We start from the raw sequence: 16,153 nt of genomic DNA, 5'->3' as shown, positions 1-16,153 counted from the left end.
GAATCAAGCAAGTTATCAATACCACCGCGGGTGCGATTAATCTCCATATGTCCACTCTCCTGTGCTCCCCTGACAGGGCAGCCATATTAAAATCAATTGGTTTGTCTCTCGTCTTTATAGCCTGAGGCAGCCTGTGAAAAATGGATCTCTTTAAGGGGTGATAGAGTAACAGCACCACACACGAGGCTGCGAATCTTAGCAACCTAACCCAGGCTTCATTGTATCTGTGCATGTTGCATGTTACGACATAAAACATAACAGAACACCAACAGAACAGAAGTTCCTCTGCAGATTCTTCACCACACGGGCTTAAGATAACCACCCTGGCGGAACATCTTAATAGAGAGTACCTTTGCACAAGAGACGTTTGTTGACACAGCCTCCAAAATAGCACCTTTTTGTTCCCACAAAGCGAGCCGCCTCACTGGTACCACTGAGTGCTTGGTGAGGAGTCGCCGTCATCAGGGCTCCTGGAGGGCTAACGACTTCTGATTTACTTGATCTGGTATCTGGGAGGAAGCCGCAGAGTGCCTGCCAGTCTGGCTCCCCCCATGACCTCAACGCACAAGCTTGCTCACAATGGGCGGCCCACTGCGACGGCCCCAGCGGCCTCGTGGGTAATGCACAGTCACTGGCAGAGGGAGGATATCCTGGTGGAGGGAATGCACCCGGAAAAGCTGAGGCCTTCTTAGGTCCAAGAAATACAGATCAACAAACAAAGATTTAACAGCCTTGTTAAAGAAAAAATCTAAACAAAACATACATGGCCTGCACATGTATGACATTTATTATTCATTTGAAACATGCTCTTTACAGTCCTACACTGACAGAATGATTTATTTAGTTTGGTAGGTTTGGAATTCAAATGTGTTTTATTCGCACCTACAAAGGGACGAATCATAGAAGATACACCTTTGCTTCCTAACAGAGCTATTTTTCTTAGAAATGTGTGAAGAACTCTTAAATTGGTACAGACACTTTACAAGAGCTGAAGATTCTTTACAAGCAAGCAAATGTGGATCTTGTGTGACATCCCTGTGAAAAACTTTTGAAGAAAATATATTTGAATTTAAGTTCATTTATGCATTGTCCTTTTGTATTGGGGTCTGTATACTATCAAGGGTTCTGCTGTTGTTTAAAGTGAAAAATGCAGCATAAAATAATTAAAATTAAGAGACCACTTCAGAATAAAGGTTAATCTGATTTTACTGTTTACAGGAATATGTTTGAGTTAAATGAACATTGTTGTTTTATTCTATTCACTACTGACAACAATTCTTCCAGAATAAGTGTTTTCAGACCTTAGACAATGCAATGTTTTAGGTCTTCACCAGTCTTTTACACTGCTTTTGGGTGACTTTCTGCCTAATATTTATAAATATAGTATAAGTATAATATTCTTAAATTCATACCTAATTTAGAAAATGAAAGCAGTTAAGCTTTGCTTGATGGCTTCCTCTTGATTAAATTCTAGAGCTTGTTAGTGGGGTTGAGGTCTGAAGAGTGATCATTAGTATTAGTATTTTTGACATTAGTCAAATAACTAAATCTTTAGTATTATTTGAAGTCTAAAAGCATTGCATCTTTTCATCATTTTAATAATTTCTCATTTTCTGCAAATAAATGCTCTAAATATTTGTATTAATATATTTATTTGGAATTTGGAAGAAATTTTGTCAGTAGTTTATGGAATAAAACAACAATGTTGAGTCATTCAAACTTATTACTATAAATAGTAAAATCAGAGAAACTGATCATTTTGAAGTGGTCTTCTAATTTCTGGAGGTGTATAATATATATATATATATATATATATATATATATATATATATATATATATATATATATATATATATATATAGAAAATGACCTTCCTCAGGGCTGTTGTACACGTTTGTCATGGTGGAAATGCTTGATCCTGACTTTATTTGGTCATAAATACATGGATGTGAATCGGTAAAGGGGGGCAGGGTGGGGGCTTGATTTATGGATGTTTCCCTCTGCGTTGCGTGGACCACTTTTTTCCATGTTGATATGAAAACTTCCTTGAATTAATTTGATCAACTGATTCTTGAAGAAATACAAGGCGGAGTGGTGAGAGCTTGCCGTAAATACGGCTGCCAAAGCTGGGGCTTGGTAACTTGAGGCCAGGGACTCTGTGGAGAGCGACTGGGTGCAGGGGTTGGGTTTAGAACGTGTTAGCCTGACTTGCTACGTAACCCCAGCTCAAAGCTACATCAGGAATCCCAAATATGATACAGGCAGTGTAGCAGAGACCATAGAGCCAGAGACCCTGCCTGAGAGAGCTCTCTGTGGGGAGCCAGGCTGAATTATACCTGTGAAAGCTTTTCCTATGTACAGAGTGTGTGCTAGAGGACGGTCTGTGGCGGAGGTGATGAGTGTCTGGGCCCCGCTATCGCTTCAGACTCTCAGAAGAACAGTGATGAAGGTCCTACTTACTGTGTTTTATGACCTCCCCTGAGTGAAGCTCAGAGAATGGGAAAATGTGGCCTCCCATTGATGTGGAAGATCAGAACGCTAGCATAAATATGCAACCGTATATTTTCACTGGGGTGGTGGGGGGGTGTGGGGAGGGGGGGTTTCAGAACAAAGAAAACAGACCCAGCTTTGCCAGAAGTGATACATGGCAGTGTAAGTTCCACTGACATTACTAACACTCCTGAGTATGCAGTGCTTTTCCATTCCGCAAAGGAAAAGATAATACAATACAATACATTACACTCTCAGAAAAAAGGGTACCTTATAGTACCTATTAGGGTACAATCGCTTGTCACTGTGGCAGTACCATCTTAGGGTACAGATATGTACTTCTACTTATAGGAACAAATGTGTACCCTTGTATTTTGTACCTGAGGTTGACGAGTTTGTACCCTAGGACCCAAAGTTGTACCTTATCCACAACATGGTCACAGGTACAAATACAGTACCTTTTTGAAATGGTACATATTTGTACCCACAGGGTACTGCCACAGTGACAAGACCAACTGTACCTTAAAAATGACAATGCTGTACATTTTAAAAGTCAATTTTGTACCTTTAAAAAGACAATTTTGTACCATTAAAAAATTAAACATAGAAAGTTTTATTCCAGTTTATTAAAGGTTAAAGCCACTGACTTAATAAAAATGTTGCATGTAAACAGTTCATTATACAGTAAAACAACCAACATATCAGCATTCAACATACACAGCCATCAGTGAAATTAAAATGAAAATGTAATGGCATACATGTATAAGAGTGAAAATGCTAGTTATAAAATATCAACAATAAAAAATATTTAAACTTTGGAAACATTAAAAACAAAAACCTTCAACTCTGCTTGGAGGACTTGACAATTGGTTATATTAGGCTTACATTCATTGTAATTAAACAGTACAAAGTAAAAACATTTACCTAGCCCATAAAAACAGTGTAGATAACTCACAATGAATAAGAACATAACTCATATCAACATTTAACTAAATAACATCCATCTAATATCAGGATCACTGCTCAGGTCAATGCTGATTTTCATATTCAAGCTTTAAAAGGTGAACACTGGTGTGAAATGGACTTGGGGTATAGTAAAATATGATTACGAGTACTAACTTTTGAAGAATCAGCACTATAGGTATAGGGCATAGTGTTTTCACCATTAACAAGCTCAAAGCAGCGCCACACTTAATTGGTAGAATTCTGAGAGCCCTGACATTTAAAACAAGGTATTGAGAACTGAGAACGCAAGTGAAGTTTATTAAAAAGATATATAAGACCATAAAGAAAAAGTGTGTAGCATAAAGCTACTTCTCCAGATGCCACCATTTTAAAAGTTAGGTTATGGCAAGTTGCCTTTCAAATTTTAAAACCTTTTGAGCTACGTTTGTAATTTATTGTTGTTTGTATTTATTATGTAGATAGTCACCAGATAATTTCAACAATAGATGTAATTCATGCACTTCCACAAACTTCCTTTTGCAAGCTGTTAAACTAGCCTACCCATTTGTTCGTACTCAACATGTTTCACGACACCCCAAGTGCATTTCACACCAGAGTTTTCATTTAAGCACTTGCATACACTACTCTTCAATTTAGCATCACCCAAATTCACATATATGAATGTCTGCATACCACTAACAAACGTCCATCGGCCATGTATGTGTCAAGTGGCTGAGAGTCAGATTCATCCCCTGGGAGTACACAAACCCAATCAGGGTCATATGCAACCTCATATGCATGAAAGTGTGCATCAAATGATAATGGAAGTAGTAACTTCCCACACAAAAGCCACACAGTGTCCACATTTAGAATGTATTTCACTTGAAAAAATAAGGGAATATTTTCAGTATGTACAAAGCCAATTACAAATACATCCCTTACAGCATACTTGACATTGTCAAGTTTTACTTCTGTTACACGCTGAAGTGTCTTCCCAGACAAATCTGTATCTTTCAGTGCCCTGTTGAATCTTAGACTACTCTGAAGCTCTTGTGGTAAAGATGTAAACTGTGTGTCCACACTTACACCGGACATTTTTTCATAATCTCCCAACAAGTTTTTTGAAGAAAATTCCCAGCACTGTTTAAACTGGTGACGTTTGCTTAGAGTTACAGGAATATTAATAAAATTCCTACTTGTCCTGGCCACAGTTTTAAAGTACTGATGCTTGCTTTCAAAACGCATGCACCAAAGTGAGCGCAAGGGTCCATATGACAAAAGAAGCCTTGAATAATGTATAAGATAATGACATTTAGGTGTTATTACATCTTTACCAAATACATAACTTAACTCTGACAGGAAGTCTTTGACAACAGCATCAAGTACAGGAAGGAATTCTCTGTTAATTACAGGTGCAAGAACAATATCTACTATTTCTCTGCATAAAAGAAACACACCCCAATACCTACAACTGGATGGTATACGATGGCCTACCAAAAAAGGCAAGAGTCTAAAGAGACACCATTTTTGTGCAGCTGACCCACTAATACTAGAATTTTGCAATATTTTTTTCAGAGATTTCAGCAGGTTTATTTTTTTTTTGTCATTTTTACCCAATGAAATGTGTTTTAATTCTTAATTAACTTCTTGTATTGTTATATGTTTCTCACAATGAGCTTTACATAAAACAAGTCTCATTACCAATGGTATTACTCCTTCTAGTAAGTCGTGCATGATGTCAGCAGGTAGTGATGTTGTAACATCAAAATAATCAAGTTCATTAAAAGGACAACTACGCTGTACACCATATATTGCACTGTTTGCTGAATTCTCCCTCATACAGTCCAGGTGATATCTATGGACATCAGCAGTTCTCAAAATAAAGTGGTCCTCACTGAAGTGTTCCTTCTTATTTGAATGGGTTGCCATGCAATAGCGACAAATTCGTCCAGAATTAAATGACATTTTGAATCCACCAATCATATGAGCAGACAAATTATCTCCAGAGATGGTAGCCAACGCAGCATGTACTTTGTAGTTGTGGTCACCAAAGGTTACAACAAAACCTTCAGTTGCAAGTACTTTTAAATCATCAATTAATGGTTTCAGAACAGCGTCCATATTTGTTTGTTTAAACTGTGCATTTCTGATCAACAGAGCCAGATGAATGTGCTTTACCTTAGACCTGTACCTGCAACCAATATTGCCTACAGTGTAATAAAAGGCACAGAGTTTGTGTTTTGTTTTTTTGGAACCTAGTGGATTAACCACTTCAAACTCGTCTTCATAAAAATGCAAACGCAGCGCTTCTGGATTGACCGAGAAAAATGGATGTTGTTTAAAGAACAAACCATCTTGATAATCCTTCAACACATGTTCATCTCTTTTTTGCATACTGAGTGCTTGCATATGATCCCATATATCTTCGTGACTACAATATTTTTTTAAAACATCAATTACTGGTACATAAGCATAAATTCCAATTTCCTGGCCTGACAGATCTTTTACTTTATACTGCACAGGTTCAATCATTCCCAAGTTAGATTTGCAATATTCTTCTAGCAAATATTCTGAGCGTATTACTTTAGAGGCATCCTCAAACAAATCTGCAGATTTTAAAAGTTCCAATAGCTCAGGACAATCTTCAACACTGAAACCATTCTGCTGGAGATGATAAGAAATTTTGGAAATCATAGTGTTCCTTAAAAATCACTAAACAAATTATTAATATCAAGAATGTCCTGTTGAACAGATTTTGGTAGAACATTCTTTTCTCTGCATTTTAATGTGAAATTAACAAGATTCTCCCTGAAATTTGTTAGCAATTCTTTTTTGTTTGGCAGTACATGCACATCTGTAGCATCTTTCTCTAAAGTTACTTCTTCTGAAGATACACCACTGACATCTTCAGCATCATTTTGAATATGTGGCAAAATCTGCGTTTTATGTTTTCTGTAGACATGCCTCCTAAAAGACTCATGTTTGGTAAAAGTTCTTTGACAGTTATCAAGACCACAACTTACACTAAAATCTGATTGGTGCGAGTGAATTAACCCAATATGCTGTACCAATTTCAACAATGTGAAAAATCTGCGTGAGCAGATAGGACAACAATACGGCTGTGGCATTCTCTATTATGCCAAAAGGTTAATGATCCTAGTAAGAGCAGTTGGCAGTGGCTTGTCACCAGCTTCAGACACTTTGAGCACATGTCTTTGGATAAATGTTAGCGTATTCCTGATGTGAGGGGGGTAGGCCAGGTTGAAAGTGAAGTAGGCATAGAATGCTGCAAGAATGGCATCCTCCACACTCACAGTTCTGCAGATTTCTAAACCCTCCATTTTAACAGCAGCATTCCTTCTTTCGCAGAAGACCTTCTTCCAGTCACAGGAATCCAGTAGTTGAACAATGGGATATGGTGTGGCAGGTTCCTCCTATGCAAAAATTAAGGATTTTTAGTCCAGCCATCCAAAAACAATGACAAGCCCTTATAGTAAAGTCACTTCACTTTGTGACCATGTTGACAAAGCCACGTGTGTATGTACTGCTCCTCTATACATAAAAAAAACAGCATCCTTAACCTTAAAACATTGTTCCATTGTTGCTCATCAATAATTGTTGATTAATTGTAGTGGTAGATACAATGTGGATTCAATGATAAAATTTGAGGTCGAACTGCTAAGCACTTTTTATTCACTACTAACTGGAATAAAAAAAATGGAATTTACCAACTACATAAGGCAGAAAATGTTATTCATTTGCATCATGCTTATCTTAGATTTAGCCTTTCATTAATTTTTATTAATTTCAATCTTTTTACGTGAGATGGACAGGGTGAAATGTTCATTAAAAAGCCAAATGTTTATTCTGCTACACATTGATGCTAGCTTTAACAGTTAGTAGGTTAGTAGTTTTGCTTTGGAACTTCAGCTTGTTTGAGCATAACTGGTTGCCATAATACAAAAGCTAAATTACCTGGACATTGCTCTAGACCTAGGACCTTCTGAAGTAAAGAACACTCCTGACCCACATCTGAACATAAAATGATTATCATAAACAATAACAATTTATCCACCCTTACTACCAAAACCTTCAGATATTATAGGGCTTTTACAATAACTCTACGGAAGAGTCCACACAATCTCTACTAATGAATTGCAGATTCATAAAAGCTAAAATTAATACTATATGTTTTTCAGAAGCCATATAGTTGATATCCAGATTGGCTCTGCTATGGTGGCGTGCTAATATGTTCTTCCTTGGAAAAAAAATACTGTTACTGTGATTTGGTAAAATAAACATGGTTTGGGTACAATTTGAGTAAAAAATTAACTATTGTGGTAAGTGCATCCTGAAAAAAAATAAATATCAAATAAATACCTTTCCCAGTGATATATAGTTCTCCAGCTTCTCTTTGAAGACTGTAGGCAGGAGTATAAGTGCAGCTTTAAAGTCCATTCCTTAAATCAGGGGTGTCAAACTCATTTTGGCCGAGGGCCACATTGGCATATTGGCTGTCCTCCGAGGGCCAGATGTAACTTATAAATGTAATAAAATGTAACCAAATGTAATATATGTAAATGAATGTAATTACTCCTTAATGTTAAATAACTCTCAATATATTATTTATTCAATCAAATATTACAGTTGCATGGAAAAAATGTTTGCTTGTTGCTCTATTAACATAAATCCTTTTAATTTGTCATGTCATGAAATCCAAAAACTCCATCAATCAAGAACCAAACTATTCAAGTGAATAGAAATGACATCAAGTTATATTAACTTTGAAATTATTAACTGAAATAAGGCTTAATAAATATAAAATCAAAAATTGTGAGCTGTTAAGAACATAGCATTTCCTCAGATTTAGCAGTTCCTCATCCAACCACTAGTGGGAGCTGCAGCAGCAGCACCACAAGTCCGCAGTCTTTACTGAGTCAGAGCTACAGCCCAGCCACGGGCTACAGGGCTCAGCTCAGCCAGTCTGGAGCGTTTTTACAATTTTTAAGTTCTTCTGTGTATGAAATAAAGATTTTTGTAACCGAATAATACAGCTCTCTACAGTTCATCTTTCAGCCCAATCAGCTAACAGCAGCCGTTTAGAGCATGAGTCACTGCTGGGATTACATTATAAACAGGTTAGTTATCGCGCTGCTAACCTCAGGATGTTTATAACTACGGAGTTTAGTGGACACACCACGGCTGCAAGGTTAGACTGTTGAAGGCTACTGAAGACTATTAAAGGCTATTGGAGGTTATTGAAAGGGTTATTGAGGGCAGAAATCAGTAAAGGCTGGTTAGATAAGTGATTCACGTCCTCGTACTTTGCTGCGGTGAAACTGCGACTAGCGCTGTCACAGTGATGTTTATTAACGTCATTAAAACAGATTTTGTCAGCTATTGTCTTATAAATGTTTACACAGAACTTATATCTCTCCTAAAAAGCGTTTATTTTGGTCAGTAACACTCTTCGTAACACAAAAGGCATACCGGTCTTTCGCCTTGAAGCACAGCCGTCCGTCTGCATCAACTTCTCTTTTTCTGGACATTATGGGATAAACATTTATATGTCTCAATTCCACCCGCGAAGTTACACCTTCCCTCCGGCAGGGTTTCCACATCAATGACTACACTGCCGTGTAGTGGCAGTAAGCCGTAACTTTGCGGGTAATACAATCGACAAGCATTGTGGGAAATGTATTTTTTGGTCAAAGAACGCTTCTGACTTATTTATTATAGACACTAAGATCTTACAAGCTCTCGCGGGCCACATAAAAAGACGTGGCGGGCCACATTTGGCCCGCGGGCCTTGTGTTTGACACATGTGCCTTAAATGGAAAGATCACACAGGAAAAGCTGGCATTAAATTATAAAAGTACATAAATGGCTGCGAACTTTGACTTGACCAGAAAAAAACAATACATCCTTAAACCCACCAAGGTTCATATACACATGCATAAATATTAACTGAAATACCATGTCAAATTGCACACTGAGCAAGATAACTTGTAAAACATACCAATTGTGTCTTCAACAAGTGCCTCTCCTCTCGAGTCCGCATATGCTTTTTCAATTGTAGATTTTCCTCGCAACAGCTTCAGCAGACTGGGAACCATCTCACTGAAGTTCTCACGGAAGCGCAGATTTAGGTCAGTGACTTTGTGTGTTTGCCCGACTTCCTGACACAACTGCAAGACACCATTACGAAACAATTAAGTAAACAAAATCAATGCATGAAATCAAAAATAAATTTAATTTAATTCCAGCTTGACATGTATACTTGAATCATAGTCAGCAATTCCACATTTGTTACTGAGAAATAGAACAGTACTCTCACCAAGCTGCTACAGTTTAAAATCATATTGCTTTATGGTACACATTTATTTTTCAAACATCAATTTTTAGAAAAATGGGCAAATAAAAGGTTTAATATGCACTGTATTGAAATAAGATACAGTAAACCGCACAAACTATAGTTTAGTTTCTAACTCACGCCAGTGGCTGTTCGAAGGAAGGGGTATTTTTCAATAGCTTGTGCAGTCATCATGCCATGTGTGATCTCTCTTCTTCTCCAATGAAACGTCCGAGTCATTCGTTCATTGACTACTGCATTGTCTGGTTGTGTCCTCTGGTACTGTTCTTGCAGAATCTTTACATGAGCATCCACTGAGATGGAATCTTCACCAACAACATCTGGTTGCTGGACCTACCAAAGGACAGTTGTTAAACACATTCACACAAGCACAAGTTAAAAAGACATTTCTGCATTTAGAAGTGGCAGTCATGTCTAACTTAAGTACTACTGTACATCCCGAATTCTGCCCAAGTATAGTATATTTATTTTATTGTAGTCAGAGACTACAATAAAATAATAATAATAATAATAAAAACATTTAAATCTTACCGATGGACTATCAATTCTTTGACAAGTTGTTTCTGGTGGCTTGTGTCTCTTGACACCATGGCCAAACCGTTCTTTAAACCTCTTTACCTCTTCATCACTGACAAGGGGAGCACGTTCACTTTTGAATTTTCTTTTTAAGGACATGTGCCAGGTATGCTAGAGAAAGGAAATTAAAAAACCTTAAGACTACTTATTCCTGTTTTGAAACACTAAGGCTGTCCAAAAAAAATATCCAAATAGATGATTTCAGTTCCAGCCTTAATCAGATCTTATAATGATTAGAACTGTTGTATTTTTACTACAAAATATAAGTATTTTAAAATTCAGAACACAAGACACAACATACTTACATATCCATTGCCCTCCACATGTCTCAAAAAGGGAAACTTTAAGATGAGAGCTTTGGCCACATTCACATAGTCACAGTTTGATGGATACCTATAACAAAATTACACTATACAGTAAGGCTGCAAAAAAAAACCAAATGAACTAATCATTCAGCATCTATGTACTTACAGTGTGTATTGTGCCATTGCCTCTTGTTAAACTCGAACTATTTTATGCCGGTCAGTGCTGTTTTTGTGACATGGCTCTTTGTTTTCCAACCTTTTCTGCAAGTCCTTAGGAAACTTTGGTATTTCAAAGACACTGGGGAACTGTTTTTTTGATGTACCAGGCACATGACTGCAAAATAAAATGTAATTATATTATATCTCTCTCTCTCACACACACACACACACACAGTACAGGCTAAAAGTTTGGACACACCTTTATATAAATTAATACTTAAATTACATCAGCATCAGTACTAAAAAAAAAAAAAAACCACTGGCCTTTCAGGAAGAAGGGGCGAAGCCTGGCTCTCAGAGAGATTTTCTTTTCGCACAGTATCCAACTCCATCTGGCAGATAAGACTCATGAATTTAGCTTGCTTTTTGAAAGATCCTGGAAATAACTGAGACACCATGTGGTCTGTTAAACCACAGTGAACAGTTTCTCCATCAACCTCATACTCTGAAATGTAAAAAAATATATAATAATAATTCAAATGTACATATTCATGCACAAGTCACCACAAAGAATAAGTACTAAACATATTGCCCAAGCCTGGCACTACTTTTTAAGCAGTTGCATCTTTATATGAACATTTTAGTTATCATAAATAAATGAAAAACATTTCCCCCCAAACTTGGATACAACATAGGATAAACAAATGAGGAAGCCATTTTCTCTCTCTCGGAAAATTGCCCCCACGTCTGGAAAATGTGGAATAACGTCCCCGAGTCCTACAACACAGACTGGCACCACTAGCTAGCTAACTAGTTAACTAGTTATCAACGTATTAACACTACCCCTGCTTAAAATGGTCTTACAAAAGTACTGAACATTGATTTAAGCGGTGCAACAAGTCTCCCTCGCCCAGATCTCTACTCTATCTCTCCCTCCCTCTCTCTGAGCGGGAATTTTCTCCCCACGCGCCTTCCAAAGTGAGCGGTTGTAAAAAAAATCCCTTAGCCCTTCAGCTAGTTAGCTGTGGCTAACAGACCAAATAACTTTACTGCATTACCTACACAACTCATGCATACAATTATCTAACTCTACACTTTGTGAAGGGACAAGCATTTTTTGGCGCCAATAACTAAGGTTCCCTCACAAAAACGGGGTCTGCAAGCTAGATAGCTAGCTAGCTAACTTAAATACTGTTAGCTAAGCAACCTAGCTAGCTTGCTAACTAGCGTTAACTTACGAACTTTTTAACAAACTTTCTTTTGCATATAAAGCATATAACCACACCCAAACATATTTAAAAATAATTAAACCATAAGAATATTAACGTTACTTGGTTACCTCAGTCCATTCACGAGTTACTTAAACAGCTAACAAACAGGCTAGCTTAGCTAGCGTTAGCTAATTTAGCTAGCTAGCAGGCTAACCTAGCTTGTTTAGCTATTATGATTATGGTAACTTATACGTCTGACAGAGGCCAACACATCACAAATTAAACTCACCTTTGAATTTCTTTTCTTCCTCTGGTGATATTTGTATGCCCCCATCTGTCAGCTTTTGTAGAAGCTCCTCAGTAGACATCTGTTCAACAGCCATCCTTACAGGTGCCCGAACGATTTGATAAAAGTCTCCTGACTCTCCTCGCGCCAGATTGCTACTGAGCACTGATTGGCTGGGTGACGTCATTAACTGACCCAGTGGGCTTGGCATGAACAAACCTTACTGTTGGAAATAAAGTCTTTATCTGACCTTATTTGTATACTTGAAGTTGTATAGTCGTAATTGTATGCTTGAGTTGAATAAAAAAAATAATACTTATATTAAAAAAGATAAAAGATAATATTTAAAAAAGGAACAAACTTTACCAAGTGAGAGGATCTACTACTTAATCCTTAGATTCTGCACTTTTCTCAAGAGATATAAACTTAACATTGTAACTGTGAGCTCTTTCAGCAAAAATGCTACCAACTATGTTACCCATCCATGTAAATTTCATTATTTTGTTGTATTTTATTTATTTATTAATGAGGAAGGGGAGGAAGAAAAAAAATAATTTTATAGTAAATACAAAAATTAAATAAGGAAAGTATTTTACATCTTATTGTGAATCATATGTTCTTAGTTGTTACATTTCATATTCATCTAAATAAACACAATGTAACCTAATCTTTTTGTTTATATGATTGTATGAACTTGCCACACACTCAAAGCAAAGAAGGTGCTTTAGTATTTAAAATATAAGGCTTCAAATGACTACAAAGTTTATTCATTTTTTGCTCATTTGTTAACGCCTATCTTTAACATTTTATGTTCATTGTTGTAGAGTGTACTGTATAAAAGATTTTGTATGTACTCTACAAAAATGCAGATATGATTCTAGTAAACTATTTTAAAACAAAAATGCTTAAATATTTTAGAAGGATCAGCTGTTAATTTATTTAAATAAATTCCTTATGCAAGTAATATAACATAAAAAAACATGAACTACTTGTAAGTACTTTTGTGTACTTTTCAATGCTTTGTACCTTTAAAGGTACTGAACAGTACTATGCAGGGTCAAACATGTACCATTAAAAGTACAGTTGTTGATGGGGTACATATTTGTTCTTCAAAGTACAGTATTTGTACCCTCATGTACCTTTATTTCTGAGAGTGTACCATTTGGAATCAATTACAGTTTAAAAATATGAAATTATTGTTTTTAATTACATTTTTGTTGCAGATAAAATTTGTGGACTTAGGAATTTAAATATAGAATTTGGTACCACAGGTATAAATCAACACAAGTGCTATTTGCTTTATTATTTTATTATTTTACTCTTTCAAAATTATGATGATGTAGCATATTACATTCATTTATAACTGACTGACACTTTTGAATGACTGCCACTAAATTCACCAATTTTCTATGAAGCTATAAAAAGGAGTTAATGAATAACACATGCTTAATAAATTACATTACACCAAAATTAAATGAAATTACATTACATTGATTAAATGCTTCATATTTTAAGACTAGCTCAAAACAGAAAACAGAAAATATTGAAAAAGCTTTCGGCAATTTATCAGTGTACAGCTCAATACTTAAGAAAGACAACTCACGGAAATGACCACATGTCAAGGTCTGATGCATGCCCTTCTAAAAACCAACCGTTGTCAAGTATTGGGAGATGCAGCTCATGAAGTTGATGGTAACAGAATGTAGCAAAACTACAGCAGTGTGAAACCAAAATGAGCTGGAATAAATGTTCAGTATTCAACATAACCAACACATAGACCTTGGTGGCATTCATGTACTGAATATCTGAAAATGTACAACAATTCACAATGTAGTAAACTGTATATACTATATTGTAAATTGTTGTACATTATTAATTATTTTTCATCACTATTATTCATTGTTATCAACATACTTGTAATCATGAAATACACAACATACTTTTAGTGTTGATTTTTCATGTCTCAAGAGACCTATGTGTAATTCTCCTTTACAGTAGGTTTCATCAGGAGATCAACTCCTTTAGAGATGTTTCTCCTTTCTCCAACTGTTAAGGAGAAGAAGCATTAGATAAAAACAAGATAAAAAATGAGATACTTCTGAGGTTGAAGGAGTGAAAACTGGAATTGTTTTTTAGATCTGTAGGCAGCCAGCCAAACCAATGGCCCAGTGCTTTAACCACTAACCACCACTGCCCCAAAGCTAGTGAAATCATTCAGAACCTAAGAACTAAAGCATTTCTAACCCTAATTAAACACATTCGATTCAAGCAACACAAACAAATGTTCAATAAGTTGTATGATTTAGTCGTCAACCTTTTATTTCTTTAACATAAAAAAAGTTTTGCATAGTAAAAAATCATTTTGCAGAAATAACACCTGACGTACTGAACTGAATCACATGCATTTTCAGAATGCAATATGTAGTGTGTAGCATTAAAACTAAACTTAGTCTTTGGATGAGAAATATTTGAGTTCATATTGAGACTTCTCTCTTTATTAAATGATTGGGTTGTTACTATAGCAAATCTGAGCACAATGTGAGACCTCATTGAGATCTTTACTATATCTCAGGAGGAGACACGAGAGATTACTAAACTCTTTATCTCAGGAGACATAATATCGAGATGCAGGAGACTCATTCTCATTGTTGTCTAGGGGAAACTACAAAGAAATTAAGGCTTTATTAACTTTTTCTGTCCTCTGGGTAATATTATTTTTATATGTGAGACTCATAAGCTTATATTTTTGTGTTCTGACTTAGTTTTATTACAGTAAGAGAGAACTGAAGGAAACTGTGTTGGCCTGCTGCCCTGAGATTGGCTGAGGCTGTGTATTGTGGCAGTATGAATGCAGGCCCGGCGGAGCGAGACGTCGGCGGTCTCTTGGGCTGTCTCCACGGATGCCAGCGTCACCGTGGATCCTCCCTTCATTCAGCTGTTTACTTTCTAAATAAGCCTCTGTTTGGACTTACATCAGTGGGGAGAGAATATCTAAGAAACCGAGGAAGGAAATTCGGTGGAAAACAAAGGAAAGGGAAAGAAACCCCAGGCGATAGCAGGCTGCCCCCGCACTGTTCCTGCTTACGGCCAGAGCGGAGCGGCGCTTGGCGCCATCGCAATCGGCCATCCAGGCGGCCCGTCCAGACAGGAGGAGAGAGACAAGCGGGTGACGCTCGGTAAATGCCAAGTGGAAGGGCCAGTCAGCCAGGCCGTGTTTATGTATCTTAGATGGAGGTGATTTGCATTCTGCCAGAAAAACACAAGAGGCGACCCAAGAAATGATCGACCCCTCCCAAAGCCCACCAGCCCAACATTTAAGAGTTATGTAACGTGAGTGTATGTAAGGTGCTTTGATGATGTAAATGATTACACTGACATTTATGCTTTGAGAGTTATTTACACAGAACGAAAAGGGTGGTTCCCTTCAAGCCAGCAGAACACTCGCACACTAAGGAGAACAGTGACTCGACTGCTCACTTGCATGAACATGTTCACAGTGAGGCTCACAAAATGTGGCAAACTGCATAATTAGAGGTGCACTTAAAAGGGCAAGTGATTTCATGAACATATACAGCCTGTAAAATTCACTATGGTGAATACGGACGCTATTAACAAGACGCTGCACAAAGCAGTGACCTAAATAACACTGATTATCTTGGCATCTTCTAACGGCACCTGTCATAGTGTAGGATTTAGACATTAATCAGCAAGTAGCCTTCTATATTTCAGCAAGACAATGCCAAGTGATATGCTGCATCTAGCACAACAGCATGGTTTTACAAAAGAATACCTTTCACCAATAGAAAAC

General features: G+C 36.9%; 1 protein-coding gene across 1 annotated transcript; it reads right to left on the bottom strand.

The window, feature by feature from the left end:
• Positions 1-3,083: 3,083 nt before the first annotated feature.
• LOC107197433 (sterile alpha motif domain-containing protein 3) lies at positions 3,084-13,102 on the bottom strand. Its single transcript, XM_049483488.1, has 8 exons — positions 12,349-13,102; positions 10,856-11,353; positions 10,690-10,777; positions 10,340-10,495; positions 9,929-10,141; positions 9,455-9,623; positions 7,816-7,895; positions 3,084-6,869 (listed from the first exon to the last, which is right to left on the bottom strand). The coding sequence occupies exons 2-8, from the start codon at positions 10,870-10,872 to the stop codon at positions 6,570-6,572; spliced, it is 1,023 nt and encodes a 340-aa protein (XP_049339445.1). The 5' UTR covers positions 10,873-11,353; positions 12,349-13,102; the 3' UTR covers positions 3,084-6,569.
• Positions 13,103-16,153: the final 3,051 nt, after the last annotated feature.

The sequence above is a fragment of the Astyanax mexicanus genome, chromosome 9 (genome assembly GCF_023375975.1).
Source record: "Astyanax mexicanus isolate ESR-SI-001 chromosome 9, AstMex3_surface, whole genome shotgun sequence".
Lineage (NCBI taxonomy): Eukaryota > Metazoa > Chordata > Actinopteri > Characiformes > Acestrorhamphidae > Astyanax > Astyanax mexicanus.
This window is presented reverse-complemented; position numbering and strand designations above follow the sequence as displayed.